Here is a 17,220-nt window from a genome sequence, read left to right as displayed (position 1 = left end):
AACACAGATTAGTTGTGAATGTTTCTGTTTTGGCGCTTCAGGTCCAGACATCAAGGCGTCCTGGTACACGGGGAGAGGCATCAGACCCGTGGGACGATTCGGGCGCAAAGTGTCGAGGAGAAATAATGTGTTTTTCCTGCGAGCTCGTCGGCCCTCGGGCGACAGGGGCCGGCTCCCTCCCTGAAGACGCAGCTCGGGACACTTTACACCCTCATTCACTTTGCCTCATGTTTCAAGTGATTTATTTGTCGTTTTACTGTAAAGTTGGACAGCAAATTTACAGATGGAGTGTTTATCCTGAGCCACTGCAGCTATCAACATCATTATACGATGTTTATAGTGGGAAGTGCTCAGTTACATTTATACAAACACTCACTTTGTAAATAAATGCAACTTCTCTGAGTCATTTTCACTCAATGCACTTTGGTTCCTCTTTCCACTGTGACAAAAGCTTTATGTTTTTTCAATTTTTTGTTGTCTATTCTTTTAGACATTTAGTATTTATTTTATTTATTTTATTTATTTTATTTATTTTATTTATTTTATTTATTTTATTTATTTTATTTATTTTATTTTGATTTTGGATGTATTTATTGCACTGAAGAAGGTGGAAAAATCTGTCTTTACTGTGAGCGAGCTTGCATCTCCACAAACCTGACTCGTACTCGGCCTGGAGGAGCTCGTTTTTGCTCGTTTCCATGGAAATGTTGTTCCCTTGGCAATAATAATAATCCACAGCACGGGATAAAACACATCCATCTCCATGTTCTGACGAATGGTTTTAACGTTCCTATTTCCATGGGAACGTCACCTCCACTGTCCTCAAGAAAGTTACGTACTGTTGCTTTAAACGTGTGTTATTCCAAGCCTAATCACATCAACTTCAAATCATAAATCAGATGTTCTGTTCAGACAGCTACGTTTAAAATAACTCTTTCTTGAGTTATAGTTTACGCAACACTTTTAGTCAAAGTTCAGTCATTTCCTGTGTTCATCATAATAAGAATTAAAATATGAGATTTATCAACAATCCTGGAGTATCGTGTTCACATGCTTCGCCCTTTTTCATGAACTAAATACAGTTATTTATTGGGATTAAATATCTTGATTTGAAGGTGATGCTGCTCTCTGCTTTGATTGTTCTTCACGTGCACAAAACTGTTTTTGACTGAGATCCTGTCGTGAATGAACCAAACATCTGCTCAGACTCAAACAAGGCTGCGTTTCACTCATCGGATTTATTATGCCATCGTCATGAGTTCATTTCAAACATTTTCCACGGTTTTGATCTCTGCGTGGGATCAGACCAAACGAACCGCGGTGGCTCAGAAGCTAGCTTTTGATCAGGAATGACGCACAATGTCATTTGCGGTTTGTCGGGAAATTTGGCTAATTGATGCGGGATTCCAACATATTCTGCTTTAATCTTATGTGACTGAAGCCGATCTGTTATTTAGCAAGTACTCTAGCAGCAGGAGGTCTTACATTTGTCCCAAGTCTGTATAAATGCAGAGGACACAGCTGCTTCTTACTCTACGTCCACTAGGGGCGCCAAAACTCACCTTTTAGCCTTGTCTGAGCACAAATAAATGTTTTAACCTGAGCATTGTTATATTTCCGTGTAAATGACTGTAAATGTGATGTGATGAGACGTTAGCTTAGCATTTGAACAACAAAACAGCCCTGAATAAACTCCAAAAAGCTAAAGTAATCATTCCAAACTTTTCATACAAACTGCAGCACGTTTTTTTTTATTTACAACATTGTACACAAGGTTTTTTCTATCACTAAATATTGAAGTGTTTCATACATTGTTATGTCAAAGTGATTAACAGTGCTAATTACTAAACAATTAGTGAGAATATAAGTTTAAACTAAATAAATGGCAAAGACGCTGCTCTTATCTTAACATTCTGACAAAATGCATTGAAATCGTATTTAATAATTGCCTTTTTACAGTTTCATTTGTTCCTGATCCACCGCCGCGTCGTCTCCATGGAGATGTTATTGATCTATATCAATCTTTACAGCTTAAGGAGTACGTTAATGTTACACGATGCACCCACTGCAAATGTATCTCACACGAAAACAAAACTGTCAACGCTTCATAATGATTTTACAATATTTCCTTGGCAACTTGGCTCTGAATTGTTTTTAACGAGATCTCCCACTGAGCAAAGCGTTTTTTATACGTTTACAGCTCAAAAACAACGAGATTTGAGCTACTGGCAAAGGCTGGACAAGGAAGTAAACTGCACAATAAAGGAACAAAAAGAAGCTGGAAAAGCTGAACTACGTAGTTTCCCGATACTTATTACAGTTTAGTACACATAGATAAAATGTCCGGTACAATCCCATCTCACGTGGACGCAGTAAAAGGCGTGCAAACCCAGACACTCTTGTAAACGCTGCAGTTGTTCTCTTGTAAACGCTGCTTTGACTTGAGTATTAGCGACAGATTTAATGGCGGTAGGAAGTTCAAAGCGGTTAATGGCGGCGGTTTATGGTCCCACGTTGCAGCAGGACGGTGAAAAGCCGAAGAAGCCTCGGTTTTGTGCGTCGGCGGCGTGTAACTCCTGCCACTCGGACAGACTGCGCTGGTCCCAGGTCAGTTCATGGACACGATAAGCTGCAGGAGAATGTGCAGTAATATTAGCATTATGAACTAGACTTAAAGTGCTCATGACAGGTCTTTAAGATGTTCTGATTTTGACTTTATTTACTGTGTTTATACCCGTTGTGCATATAAAGGATAGTTTTACACAAATTGAGCAGGTATTTGTGGAGAAAAGTTGAAAAATCTGTAGAAAATGACAGGAAGTGACGTCACACTAGGTGCACTTGTTCCAATTTTATGCATAAATTACACAAAATAAACTACTTTTTTGACATTCTTAACATAATTCAACAAAATAAAGTTGCTCGCATGTATTTGCATTTGTCAAATAAAAAACATTGTGACATTAGATGTGTTTTTGCCCAGTTTTTGCTGGGTAATTTCCTCGTCATCCTGTCATCAATTACAAACAGGAAGTGAAGTTGTGAATCCAAAAAAAACACGTGCTTTTTTGAGATAACATTTTTATAACTTTTAGCAACATTTTAAATATATAAAACATGACTGTATTTTGGTTCAATGAGTCTCAGACCTGTCAGAAGCACTTTAAACAGATCAGAATATGTGGTGTTTGCTGCCCCCCAGTGGTTACAAAGGTCATGGTAGTGTATTCCCTGGGTTTAGACTTTCAGGCGCCAACAGTTCAAGTCACGAGTAGAAAGGGCAAATTTGTTACGGTTAAACTTTGTAAAACTCTCAATTGGAGCATGAGTAATTGCTACTGCAGGCCGTGATGCTCAAATCAGATTTAGTTTGGACAAAACCAGAGTTGTGCTTTAATTAAAAACATGTTTGTCTTTCACATGAAATAGGCAAAAAGCTCATATTTTATCATACTTTCTTTCCCAAAAAAACAACAACAAATTTCCAGTTTTGAAACCTCACTCAATTTGTCTGGCAGGAATTGTACTGTTTATTGTTTAATTCCATCCTGTCTGTTCTCTTTCAGCACTGTAGAAGTCAGACTCAACTCAAAAGTCAAAAGATCAGATCGTATTTGGCAGCACAAATTAAAGTGGCCCGGGTCGCATTTGAAAGAACTAGATCCAGGTCACATTTGGTTCAAAAAACAAAACGGTTTATTCAATAGATAGATAGTATAGATCAGGGCCGTCCAAACTTTTTTCACCAAGGGCCGCATTTTGAAACTTAATTGGGGCAGAGGGCCACAAACAACTTGACAATGTCGAATTTGTTGAATGACAAAGTGAATCATTCGAAAATTTTGCATTTGACGTAATTGCGATGAGCCTCCACCTTTAATTAGACCTGGAACATTAATATTAGGTTGGTATAACATCAATATGCCTGAATTTTCCCAATTTCACAGTAAAAAAGTACTTGTTTTTGTTGTTTGGGCCGACATAGCAGGAAGCTGGAGGGCCAACAAAAATTGGTCTGAGGGCTGCATTCGGGCCCTAGTTTGGACATGCCTGGTATAGATGTTGTAAAGTTGCATTGTTTGATTGTGAAGAGTGCAGTCAAACCTGAGGCTACTTTACGGCGTGGAAAAACCTGCACATTGAGTTTTACAGCAGCTTTGTTTTAATGGTTTTATAAGTGAACGCTCCTGATGCTCACCCACAGTCCGCAGAAGCTGATTGACATGATCTCCTGACAGAGCGGATGTTTCCACGAAGCCCAAACCTCTGTCTTCAGCCAGACTCTGTCCCTCCTGAGACAAACACACAATCACCTTCAACACATTTACGCTGACTCAGGCCAATGTTGTCGTGTTAAATACATATGTGTCCCGTATCGTACCTGAAGTGAGACTTGTCTGCTCTGCTCCAGATCCGTTTTGTTGCCCACGAGCCAGACCACGGTGGAGTCGGGGATGTACTGTTGCTCCAGCTCCCGCAGCCAAAACTGAGCCCGAGTGAAGCTCTCCTGGTTAAAAACGCAAACACGTAACATGGAAACGGCACGGTTAAGAAAAGAAAATGACACTACAGGTCAAATGTATCGGATTGTTGTTGTTTTTTGTCCGTTTGCTTTCTCAAAATCTGCACCAAAAGATGTTTTATGACAATTTCAACATCAAACGTGCTGGAGGTAAGCTAGCTTTTGTTCATTTCGCCTATGTAATTCCATCTGCGGCCAGCGGGTGGAGCCGAAAGTAAACTCGTAGCGTGGGAAACACCAGAGCGACGTGAAGACTTTTTCGATGCCAAAGTGAGATTTAAAGTGAGAAAAAAACAAATAACGTATTTTTTGGACTATAAGTCGTACCTAAGCTAGCTTTTGTTCATCTCGCCTATGTAATTCCATCTGCGGCCAGCAGGTGGAGCCGAAAGTAAACTCTTAGCGTGGGAAACACCAAAGTGACGTGAAGACTTTTTCGATGCAAAAGTAAAGTTTAAAGTCAGAAAAAACCAAATACCGTATTTATTGGACTCTAAGTCGTACCTTTTTTCATAGTTTTGGCCGGGGTCCGACTTATACTTATATATATACTTATATACTTATACTCCAGAGCGACTTATATGTGATATTATTTGTTATTTTCACACTTGCAACCGCATTTCATACTCCAGTGCGACTTATATATGTTTTTTTCTTCTCTATTACGCATTTCTTGGCTGGTGCGACTTATACTCCAGTGCAACTTATAGTCCGGAAAATACGGTAAACGGCTCTTATAGGTAAACGCCGCCCCCCCCTCACCCGCTTGCTGATGTCGTAGACCACCAGGGCGGCGTGTGCTCCTCTGTAGTACAGGGGCGTGACGCTGTGGTACTTCTCCTGTCCCGCCGTGTCCCAGATCTCGAAGCGCAGACTGGCCCCGTTCACGCGCACCACGTGGGTGTGGTACGCGCCTGGTGGAGAACAGCCCCAAAATCATTAGACGGCGACGCGACACAACCGAGTAACCCCGGGTACAGGGGCGGGCGATAATCACAGAAATATTGATATTTTTGATGACAATATTCAGATGATGTTGTTTAAATCGATGGGAGATTTGCTAAAACGTGCTGGTTTGGTAAAAGTGTCGCATAAAAACACGATACTGTGAAATCAACCCAATAAGTGCAGATTATTCTTTGTGTTCTAAAGAGTTTGTTATCTCCAAAACAACAATTAAGATAACGTTTATTTGTCCCACAATGGGGAAATTCCATCAATAATTGCGTCATTATCCATTTTTTAACATAATATTATTGTTCACTTAGAGATGTCACAATATCACATTTTAGCGTTATGATTATTGTGACAAAATTTATTCACAATTATTGAGACTGTGACTGTTCCTCAAGTTTTACGACTAACTTTAAGAAATTGAACTTTCTGACAGAGTAAAATAAAGGTCGACAATATATTGACCAAAAAAAGACGTAATTTTGCTTCTAATATTATCACCATTATTATGTTTTGGTTCTCACGATTACATTGTGACCTGAATAATCACAAATATTGATTAACCTAATAATCTTGACATCCCATCGCCCACTTCTACTTTAATTAATTACTATTTCTTATCTTGAAGTCTAAAATCTGACAAAACGTTTTAAATGATGTAAAAGAACGTGTTTTATTAAGAGACTATTATAAAATGATGTAAAATGTAAATATACAATAAGTGCACGCATAGCCCCAGCTGTCCACGGACCCCTGGTTGGGACACAACGCTCTAAATATCAAAAGTGGCAAATAATCCACAGACTTTATTCTGTCCTGTTAAAGCTGCACCGTGTAACGTCTGGTGCAGGTGTTTACACATGCTTGTCTCCATGGCGATAGTCCTCTTCTCTTTGGGAAGCAGTAACGTCTCTGTCACACTGTGCTCCTTCTACAGTCCCAGGTTTTACATAATATTTACAGACATTTGCATAACTGTGTGTGTTTACGTTTGTAGGAATCAACCATGTGCAATACCTGTAAATAACAGTGTTCTATTTTGTTTTTATTCTGTTTACTTACCTGCTAATAGTATTACCTAGTCCTGTGCTAGCTATTTTTACTTTATTTTTATTTTATTCTATTATCCTTATTTTATTATAATTATCTTATTTTTTATCTTTATCCTTTTATTTTTATTTATTTATTTTATTTCCCCCCCTCCATTCCCTATTAAGATAGGAGAGGAGTTTTGTTAATAAGAGTTTTTGTTTTGTTTATAAGAGTTCTATTAAGAGTGTGTTTGAAACTTCTTATAATCTGTCCTTTCCTCCTGTTTCTACTGCAGTGCAACAACGAAATTTCCCCTTGTGTGACATTAAAGGATTATCTCATCTTATCTTATTCATATTATAGTTTTGTTTCCCTCTGTCCATCTATTTTTCATAATTCCCTGCAGGCTGTAGATGAAGTCTGTCATATCTGATCAAACCACAACTGCGTCATCATCACATGACACATTCAGAACACTTCCACTTCTATAACTATAATTCATCTGTTCACACTGGTAGTTTTGCTTTGTCGTTCTCTGTATGAAGTCAAACAAAGTCTACGTCCATTCAACACACCTCATAGTTTGTGTTTAACTTATTGTGTTATTCATCGTCGCACCACATCACACTGGAAATCCCTGGTTTGTGTGTTTTAGTTCACAATGACGATGACAATGAAAGATTTTCTGATTAAAGCAAAGAGGGACGTCGCTCTAAAAGTCATGTAACAAAATCAGAAAAGGTTTATTGCCATTGTCAATGAACAAATCACAAACACAGGAACTCGTCATGGTGATTTGGTGCGACATAAAACAATAAAAACAATGAACAGCGAATGAAGTCATCACAATAAGCTATAAAATACAAAAACGAGAATAAAAATAACGAATAGGCTTAATATGTACACACATTTTACAGGTGAAAGTGAACTGTGATTTAAATTATGATTAAAGTGACAGTGTTTGAGAAGTGTTCATGAGTCCAACGATGTCATATAACACAGTATTGCACAAGTAAGTCACTGATCACATGACAACTCTGAAAGAACGTGAAAGAACGTGAAAGAACGTGAAAGAACGTGAAAGAACGTGAAAGATCGTGAAAGAACGTGAAAGAACGTGAAAGAACGTGAAAGAACGTGAAAGAACGTGAAAGATCGTGAAAGAACGTGAAAGAACGTGAAAGAACGTGAAAGAACGTGAAAGAACGTGAAAGAACGTGAAAGAACGTGAAAGATCGTGAAAGAACGTGAAAGAACGTGAAAGATCGTGAAAGAACGTGAAAGAACGTGAAAGAACGTGAAAGAACGTGAAAGAACGTGAAAGATCGTGAAAGAACGTGAAAGAACGTGAAAGAACGTGAAAGATCGTGAAAGAACGTGAAAGAACGTGAAAGAACGTGAAAGAACGTGAAAGATCGTGAAAGAACGTGAAAGAACGTGAAAGAACGTGAAAGAACGTGAAAGAACGTGAAAGAACGTGAAAGAAAGTGAAAGATCGTGAAAGAACGTGAAAGAACGTGAAAGAACGTGAAAGAACGTGAAAGAACGTGAAAGAACGTGAAAGAACGTGAAAGATCGTGAAAGAACGTGAAAGAACGTGAAAGAACGTGAAAGATCGTGAAAGAACGTGAAAGAACGTGAAAGAACGTGAAAGAACGTGAAAGATCGTGAAAGAACGTGAAAGAACGTGAAAGAACGTGAAAGAACGTGAAAGAAAGTGAAAGAACGTGAAAGAACGTGAAAGAACGTGAACGAACGTGAACGAACGTGAACGAACGTGAAAGAACGTGAAAGAACGTGAAAGAACGTGAAAGAACGTGAAAGATCGTGAAAGAACGTGAAAGAACGTGAAAGAACGTGAACGAACGTGAAAGAACGTGAAAGAACGTGAAAGAACGTGAAAGAACGTGAAAGATCGTGAAAGAACGTGAAAGAACGTGAAAGAACGTGAAAGAACGTGAAAGAACGTGAAAGAACGTGAACGAACGTGAACGAACGTGAAAGAACGTGAAAGAACGTGAAAGAACGTGAAAGAACGTGAAAGAACGTGAAAGATCGTGAAAGAACGTGAAAGAACGTGAAAGAACGTGAAAGAACGTGAAAGAACGTGAAAGAAAATGAAAGATCGTGAAAGAACGTGAAAGAACGTGAAAGAACGTGAAAGAACGTGAAAGAACGTGAAAGAACGTGAAAGAACGTAAAAGAACGTGAACGAACGTGAAAGAACGTGAAAGAACGTGAAAGAACGTGAAAGAACGTGAAAGAACGTGAAAGAACATGAAAGAACGTGAAAGAACGTGAAAGAACGTGAAAGAACGTGAAAGAACGTGAAAGAACGTGAAAGAACGTGAAAGAAAATGAAAGAACGTGAAAGAACGTGAAAGAACGTGAAAGAACGTGAAAGATCGTGAAAGAACCTGAAAGAACGTGAAAGAACGTGAAAGAACGTGAAAGAACGTGAAAGAACGTGAAAGAACGTGAAAGATCGTGAAAGAACCTGAAAGAACGTGAAAGAACGTGAAAGAACGTGAAAGAACGTGAAAGAACGTGAAAGAACGTGAAAGAACAGTGTCACATCTGAGTAAAGTAACCCTCTAATCCAGTCTGAACAATAATGTCACATTCATGTGCATATAACTGATGAAAATAGAGTGTTTATTTTACCATTATTATTAGTATTATTTTGTCTTACGCTGTTTTTATTTCATTTTATCTTTATTTTTCCCTCCATTCCTTATTAGGAAATGAGAGGTTTTGTCTATAGGAGTTTTTGTTCATAAGAGTTTTTCTATTAAGAGTGTTTTTTAAACTTCCTGTAAGTTATCTGTACTTTTCCTCTGTATCTACTGCGTTGCAACAATGAAATTTCCCCATGTGTGGACAATAAAGGATTATATTATCTTAACCGTTGATTAAATGTGACACAAACACAAAGTCACGCTCTGATCACTTTGGTGGAGACAAGGGTCAGGGTCAGGGTCAGGGTCAGGGTTAGGGTTAGGGTCTGGGTCTGGGTCAGGGTCAGGGTCAGGGTGAGGGTTAGGGTCAGGGTCAGGGTCAGGGTTAGGGTCAGGGTTAACTCACAGCCCACAGTGGGTTGGATGCCTCTGCACTAGGGTTAGGGTTAGGGTCAGGGTCAGGGTCAGGGTTAGGGTCAGGGTTAACTCACAGCCCACAGTGGGTTGGATGCCTCTGCACTAGGGTTAGGGTTAGGGTTAGGGTCAGGGTCAGGGTTAGGGTCAGGGTCAGGGTTAACTCACAGCCCACAGTGGGTTGGATGCCTCTGCACTAGGGTTAGGGTCAGGGTCAGGGTTAGGGTCAGGGTCAGGGTTAACTCACAGCCCACAGTGGGTTGGATGCCTCTGCACTAGGGTTAGGGTCAGGGTTAGGGTCAGGGTCAGGGTTAACTCACAGCCCACAGTGGGTTGGATGCCTCTGCACTAGGGTTAGGGTTAGGGTTAGGGTCAGGGTCAGGGTTAGGGTCAGGGTCAGGGTTAACTCACAGCCCACAGTGGGTTGGATGCCTCTGCACTAGGGTTAGGGTCAGGGTCAGGGTTAGGGTCAGGGTCAGGGTTAACTCACAGCCCACAGTGGGTTGGATGCCTCTGCACTAGGGTTAGGGTCAGGGTCAGGGTTAGGGTCAGGGTCAGGGTTAACTCACAGCCCACAGTGGGTTGGATGCCTCTGCACTAGGGTTAGGGTTAGGGTCAGGGTCAGGGTTAGGGTCAGGGTCAGGGTTAACTCACAGCCCACAGTGGGTTGGATGCCTCTGCACTAGGGTTAGGGTCAGGGTCAGGGTTAGGGTCAGGGTCAGGGTTAACTCACAGCCCACAGTGGGTTGGATGCCTCTGCACTAGGGTTAGGGTTAGGGTCAGGGTCAGGGTTAGGGTCAGGGTCAGGGTTAACTCACAGCCCACAGTGGGTTGGATGCCTCTGCACTCTCCCTGGACGAAGCGCGCGGCCAGGCTGGACTTCCCCACTCCGGAGCTGCCCAAAAGCACCATCTTCACCCTCAGCGTCCTCGCGCCGTCCTCCGCCTCTCCTCCCGCTCCGTCCTGGGACATTCTACCCCATCCGACGCCTCCAAGTGCATCCGAACAGCGTCTCTCCTCCTCTCGGTCTGGTCCTGGAGAGTTATGAGACCTGATGTGACACGGAGCCGCTTTGTTTGTCCCGTCAGAGCGTCAAAAAGCAAAGTAAACGACTCTTCAGTGACGCGTTCACTTCCTCTTTGACACTTTGAAAAGCAAAAGACAGTGTCATTATGAGAAGGAGGAAGTTGTTGGACATATTTGTGTGCTTTGGACCAGTCGGACCAGGTTTTACAAGCAGGGCCGTCCTCCAGGAATGACAAAAGCAACACAACACATTATAAAAGGATGTTAATTATTTACAGAAGTAGATTTTATATCACGGTGCAATGGGTAAAACTGTATTTACTGCCACTATTTATTGTCTTTGTGCCTCTTTGTAGCTTGTATTTTTATGTATTTCCAAAAATTCTAGTCAAGTGATTAGATTTATGTCTTATTTTTAGTTATTTATCTAGATTTTTATGTCGCATGTTGCTGTTCTTTTGCTGTTCTTGCACTTTGTGTTGCAGGTTATACTGGGATTTCACCATTGTGGGACACATAAAGCGTCTCTTATATTATCCTGATACTTCTTACAGCTAATATCATGACTAAACTCCAAATACTTCATAATTTATAAGTCCAATTCAGTAGTTTTTATTGTTACTTTCAGATTGGGATGTATTAGATGTTTACGTTGTTGTTGTTTTTTGTAAATTAAAAAGATAAGAAAAGAAAATATCTATAAAATACCCAGTATCCGAGATAACTGAGATAAATCTGTTTTATTGAGTTTGGGGACTCAGTTGTCTCTGTAATGTGCGAGCTAAACACAAGAGGGCAGCATTGTACCTGGAAATACTATATACTATAATATGCACTGCTCAATGGATTTAATTGAATGTTTTAAGCACATCATTTCACACTGAGATGTCCAAAAATGTAGCTTTATTAGCCCACATAACTGCACTCAAACAAACTATATAAGATGATTTTCACATTTATACATTTGGAAAAAAGTAAAACGTTACAAAAGCTTGAGACAAACGTGTTCCTCATGATTTCTTAAGTCTTGTCTCTCTCTTTCTCGTGTGTAAACGTGTCTCTGTCGCTTTAAGAGCCGCGGCCTCAGTATAAATAGACTGTGAGAGAGAAGCAGACGCACGCGCTCAGGTCTGAAACGGGACCCTCAAGTATCCCGTCCCACAGCCAGGGTCCCACAGCAGGGCTCGAGCCGCGTTCACGTGCACTGCGGAAGTCTGAGCACCGCTGACGTCAGCCTTATCACAGCAGTACAAGTTCACCAACTCCTACATATCAGCACCGTACTTTTAGTAATATATACTAGTAATTATAGATCCAAACATTACAACATTACAGAGCTCTAAGGCACTTTTTAGGGAGTGGCCAGGGCGGGCACAGGTCGCCCCGAGGTCCGCCCCTCTCAGTGTGGCTAAGGCAGTGTATTGGGAATAAATGCACATCTTTGCTTAACTTTTAACTATAACTAACTATAACAAGAAAGTGTCATCTGCTCATCCGGGGCCAGGCCAGAAACATATGAACTTGTCTTGGTGATTCGGTGCAACATACAACTATGAACAATGATTACGTCCTAACAATAAGCTATCAGATGAAAAAAATAAGAATAACACTAAAAAGCAGGCTTAATATGTACACAAATTTACACTTGTACAGATATACAGATGTAGTGCAGACAGTGAACAGTGCAGTGAGTGATTAGATTATGGTGTAGAGGCAGCAGTCTGAGCAGGGGGGCCCAGACTTCCCACACACACTTCCTCCTCCAGCTCTTCCGGAGTCATTCCCAGTTTGTGTCCTGGGTCTTCCCCGGGGGCCTCCTCCTGGAACCTCCCCACTGAGGCATCCTGGAGGAGGAACAGATGCTCCTCCACGTGGAGAGTATCGACACATCAATATTTATCATTCATATTATTTGTTCACAAAAAACATGAAATAAACATCAAAATGATTTCCTTCTTGATTGCACCCTGAGGAAGGCCAAATTAAGGCTGAAACGCGTTGGTGCGTATTTTAAACCTAAAGCCATGTTCCAGCAAAGGCTTTTTAATTATTTTTCTTAAACAGAGTGCCTTGTATATGGGAATATTCTACTCATATTTTTTTTGCCACAATATATACCCGCATAGACGACTTTCTTTTTTCTTGATTTCCTTGAGGACTTTGGCCGGCCCTGGGGGCACCCTTGGCCCAGCCCCCTGAAATAAAGACACGCCCCTGTTCATGTTTAGCCTTTGTTTTTCTCTTTTCTTCAATAAAAATGTTCAAAGCTATTATGAAACAGCTGTCATTGTATTTACATTTTTTTGTCTTTTTAAAACTGGTATTTCTCTTTCAAATTCCTAAGTTATTTTTCATCACATTTTGTCATATTCGTGTGTTTACCTTTGCCACTATTATCATTATTTATTTCTTTTTTATCATATTTTTACTTTCTTTCTATTCCTTAGATTTTGTCAATAAGAGTTTTATTTATAAGAGTTTTTATATTTCCGAAATGTCCCCATTGTGTGGACAAATAAAATCATATCTCATCTCATTTCCATTACCTTTTTTTTTCACTGAACACGTTCTTTACTCACACCACTTTACGTCCTCTCTTTCACCCGCACATTCTCTCCCGCACTTTGTCCACGTTCTCTTTCATTCTCACGACACAAAGTAAAGAACATCTACATCCGTCTCATCTTAGTCACGCCCCCTTTCCCCGCACGCGCCCTGAACGCCTCGCGCGCGCTGCTCTCTCGCTCCGTGACAGGTCCTCCGCGCTCGCGCCTCCGTCAAGTGGCAAAACACACACACAAACGCGCAGCTGTTCACGGACTTTGAAACATCTCTCCATTCGCTTCTTTCAAAACTCCTCTTCTTTTTTTTTGCTTCTACGGGATGAAAACCGGTAACCACAGCAACAACGACACCGCCGCCGCGCGCTGAGAAACAACTGCGCACCGGAATTTGCGCGAAGCAGCGGCGGCGGCAGCGGCAGCGCACGTGTGTTTTTTTTTTTGGTTCCTGGCCCCGCGCGACACAGGAAGGAGCCAGAAGCGGATGCGTGACAATGACCCACGCGCTCCCACGCGGCCCGGCATAGCTTCCGTACGTGTCCGCGGCGGTCAAATGGCTCAAAGACGCGCGTGAACCGCAGTTGAACACGCGCTTTTTCGTCCCGGGGTTACATCGCGCGCGCGGCGGCCGTGTGTCCGTGTGTGTCCCGCGCGGGGGTGAGTCGTCATGGGGACCCAAGGAGCGGGGCGCAAACGGTCCACGAATAAAGAGAAGAGCACGGCGGAGGACGATGCGCTCAATCTCATCGCGAGAGAGGTGAGGATGGACGTGACGCGGACGTTTAAACGCGTTTTGAATGTTTGACGTGCGCACGCGGGGGGCGACGCACGCGGGGGTCTTTCCTGCCCCGCTGCTGCTCGGGACAGCTGTGGAGACGAGGGGGTCACTTTGGCCCCTGAAACGCGTCCATACGTTTCAGAATGATGGGAAAATAACTGTTAGAAATGAGAATTTGAACTCGATATTGAGCTTTTGAGTTGGTGAAAAGTTCTGAAAAATGTCGCGTCTAAACAGGAAGTTTAAACCCACGAACAGCTTGAATGTAGTGATTTATCTTTTATATATATATATACACACACACAACTGTTGCCTAGTAATGACTAGTGGTGTCACGATGTCTAAGTTTAGTGTAATGATTATTGTGAGAATAATAAAACTTAAGCCATGACAGTTCAGGTCCATAAATATTGACACAATAATCAATATCAGGACATCAAAGAGGCCTTTATGCAGTAACACCAAACAGAAATGTACGTGTGGGGAAATCAAATAAAAATGGCGTTTTAGTAATGATTTCATGATCATTATCTATACAGATGTTTAATCTGTGCCATTGAACATTAATAATGTTCAAATATCCTCATCCAAAGTTTGACTTGTCAAAAGCACATGTTTTACTGACAGAGGCTCCACTCTGGACCTGCATTCAGAAACACCAATGGAAATGTAGAAAAGAGTTTATGAGTGATTTTCCCTATACATCAAACCGTTTTGTCTGTTCATTTGATTATTTTATATTTTTTAATTATTATTTTATTATTATTGAGTTGGACTGAACCATGAAGACGTTTACATTGTACAACAACAAATATTATTGTATTATGTAGAATATCTCTATACTTAACCACCATGTCACAATATTTTCTAACGTGCAGCGCTACTACTGCTACTACTGATACTACTACTACTACTAATACTACTGCTTCTTCTACTACTACTACTACTACTACTACTACTACTACGGTACTTGTATTACATCGACTACTACTACTACTACTGCTTCTACTCTTAATACTTCTACTTCTATGATGTCATAAGGGGCCCTCTCGTGTATAAACCTGCATGGTTTATAGGACCATCTTTTACCATCACAAAACTGGAGTCGAGTCGGGACACGTCGTGTTGGCGGTGACGGAGGAACGTGGTTAGATTCATGTTTTGAGGCAAAGAATAATGGTGTGTGTGTGTAAATGTGTGTGTATAAGTGTGTGTGTGTGTGTGTGTGTGTGTGTATGTAAATGTGTGTGTATAAGTGTGTGTGTGTAAATGTGTGTGTATAAGTGTGTGTGTCAGTGGAGAATTACATATGAAGACAGGAGGGATGACTCGCCGCAGCACAGACAGTAGCCACATGCTCTATACTTAGCCGTTATTAGAAAGCGTCGTCTTCGGTACGTGAGAGATGCATTTTCAGGCGGCGTTGTCAGTGGAAACCGTGGTGGAAACGTGCAAGACCGAATGAAAAAATGCACTCTTATTACTTTATAGTGACCCGCGCAGCAGCAGAGGAAGTGCCTTCGATGCCGCTCGCCCCAAACCGGATGTTTCACCCTCTGTGCATTTTGTAACTGTCATCGTTCATTGTACAGTGATCTCACCCAACTCTTTTTTGTTTCCTTTTCAATAACTGCAGCTAAACAAAAGTACTTCTACTTGAACTGCTCTCTTTTTCCGATACCTATGCAATGCTTTGTTTTGTTAGTTTATAGTGTTAGTTTACAGCGGTGGATTTAAAGGAGACGTCTTTTGCTCGTTTCTCATTCTTCGTATTGAACTTTTGTAGATTGTAGTTTGCATTTTGTTCATTTTAAGCCGCAGCGTTGGTCTAAAACGGCTTAGAAGCAGTTCTTTTGACTTAACTGTGCAGAACTGCAGAACTGATGAGCCCCGCCGTGTTTGTATTTGTGAAAAAGCGGTTATACGTAACGTTTTATCATCCAATTTATATCACTTGTGCTGGAACTAGTCTCTGCAGGTTCTAAAAGAAACTCTCAGAAACCACAGTGCCAGTTTTGGTATCTAAAGTTGATTTTAATGTCCTTTTTAAGTATATAAAAACTATAAATGAGAGACTTGTATTGGTTTAAACACATTTTAAGTCTTGTCTCGCTTTTTACATTTTCAACATTCAACACAAAACAAATACTTTCTCTAAATTGACCATGTTCTTTTACTCTTTCTGATCAACCCCGCTCTCTAATGCTACTTTTTGAATCGTTTTTATAGCAATTAAAAGGCAAACTTGCATAAATTGTCTCGACTCAAAGACCGAAATGTGAAAAATGATTTCTTGGACACAAAACGACTTACAGTACAGTACAATTGATACCATATTATTTCAGTTTTTCTGCGTTGACCGCAGCTAATTCAAGACAATATCGTTTGTGTTTATCTTTCATAATGATCTACCCTCGTTGAATAATTGTAATCCTAAACGTGTGTGTGTGTATGTGGTTGTTTTCTCTTGGATAAATTGCTGACTCCTTGACTTTGCGGTTTGAAGTGGCACATTCCTCATGCTTTTACTGGTCAGTGGTTCTTCACTTCTAAAGCTCCATCAGCTTTTACAAACGAGTACAAAAATAAGTCTTGGCAGTAAGTAAAAGCGTGTGAAAACGTTGGACTCGTCGGTGGGTTTTGCGCCGCGTCGGGAGAAAGGTGCGGGTCAGTTCTCGCTCTGCCGGGCAGTGACAGGACGGTATGTCGCTCATGATGAGTTGGCGCGATCGGCAAAAAGAGGGTTTAAAAATAACCTTCCTGAGGGATCAGCTGTTGCCTCACCCCCGGTTTGAGAGCGGGACAGTGGGGCGGGTGGGGGAGGGGAGAGAGGGGGACGAGGATGTGGGTAAAGGAACCGGACGAGCCGCACGCGGGACGATGTTAAAGATGGTGAAGAAGCGGCGTTTTCACAGGCGTAATGACAAGTTCTTCTATTAATCACAAGGACTTATAATAAGCTCCAACTGTTTTAGTGATCAAATCATCTTTATCTGGACTCAACACAGACTCCAAACCATGTGCTGAGAGAAGAGGTTCTAGGATTCAGGCAAAGACATGACATTTGTTGTTGAAAAAATGAGGAGAACCTGACTTTAGCTTCATCTGGGTCAAATTTAGACAATCTCATATTCATGTGCCTTTTTCAAGTGAAAGTGATATGAACAGGATATGATCTGCAGTGAGCAACAATGAAGTCATTATTAGCTAATAAAAGTAAAGCAGGGCAGGGCCTTTATGTCTCTGTGTCCTTAG

At 41.2% G+C, this 17,220-nt stretch overlaps 2 protein-coding genes across 9 annotated transcripts in view; one reads left to right on the top strand and one right to left on the bottom strand.

Annotated features, from left to right (window-relative positions):
* Positions 1 to 1,885: 1,885 nt before the first annotated feature.
* Positions 1,886 to 10,606, bottom strand: LOC140355551 (ras-related protein Rab-17-like). Its single transcript, XM_072440174.1, has 5 exons — positions 10,419 to 10,606; positions 5,285 to 5,436; positions 4,382 to 4,507; positions 4,199 to 4,292; positions 1,886 to 2,629 (listed from the first exon to the last, which is right to left on the bottom strand). The coding sequence occupies exons 1-5, from the start codon at positions 10,570 to 10,572 to the stop codon at positions 2,502 to 2,504; spliced, it is 654 nt and encodes a 217-aa protein (XP_072296275.1). The 5' UTR covers positions 10,573 to 10,606; the 3' UTR covers positions 1,886 to 2,501.
* Positions 10,607 to 13,405: 2,799 nt separating this feature from the next.
* lrrfip1a (leucine rich repeat (in FLII) interacting protein 1a) overlaps positions 13,406 to 17,220 on the top strand; it is a 63,054-nt gene continuing 59,239 nt past the window's right edge. For 3 of the 8 annotated variants that reach the window (XM_072440185.1, XM_072440181.1, XM_072440180.1), the window contains exon 1: positions 13,406 to 13,944. In XM_072440185.1, the coding sequence (XP_072296286.1) occupies positions 13,855 to 13,944 (90 nt within the window). In that variant the 5' untranslated portion in view covers positions 13,406 to 13,854. The remainder of the gene's footprint in view (positions 13,945 to 17,220) is intronic. The other 5 variants (XM_072440186.1, XM_072440184.1, XM_072440182.1 and 2 more) reach the window with 3 other exon arrangements.

The sequence above is a fragment of the Eucyclogobius newberryi genome, unplaced genomic scaffold, assembly GCF_026437365.1.
Source record: "Eucyclogobius newberryi isolate DKJ021-1_F unplaced genomic scaffold, fEucNew1.0.hap1 SCAF_112, whole genome shotgun sequence".
Taxonomy (NCBI): Eukaryota; Metazoa; Chordata; class Actinopteri; order Gobiiformes; family Gobiidae; genus Eucyclogobius; species Eucyclogobius newberryi.
This window is presented reverse-complemented; position numbering and strand designations above follow the sequence as displayed.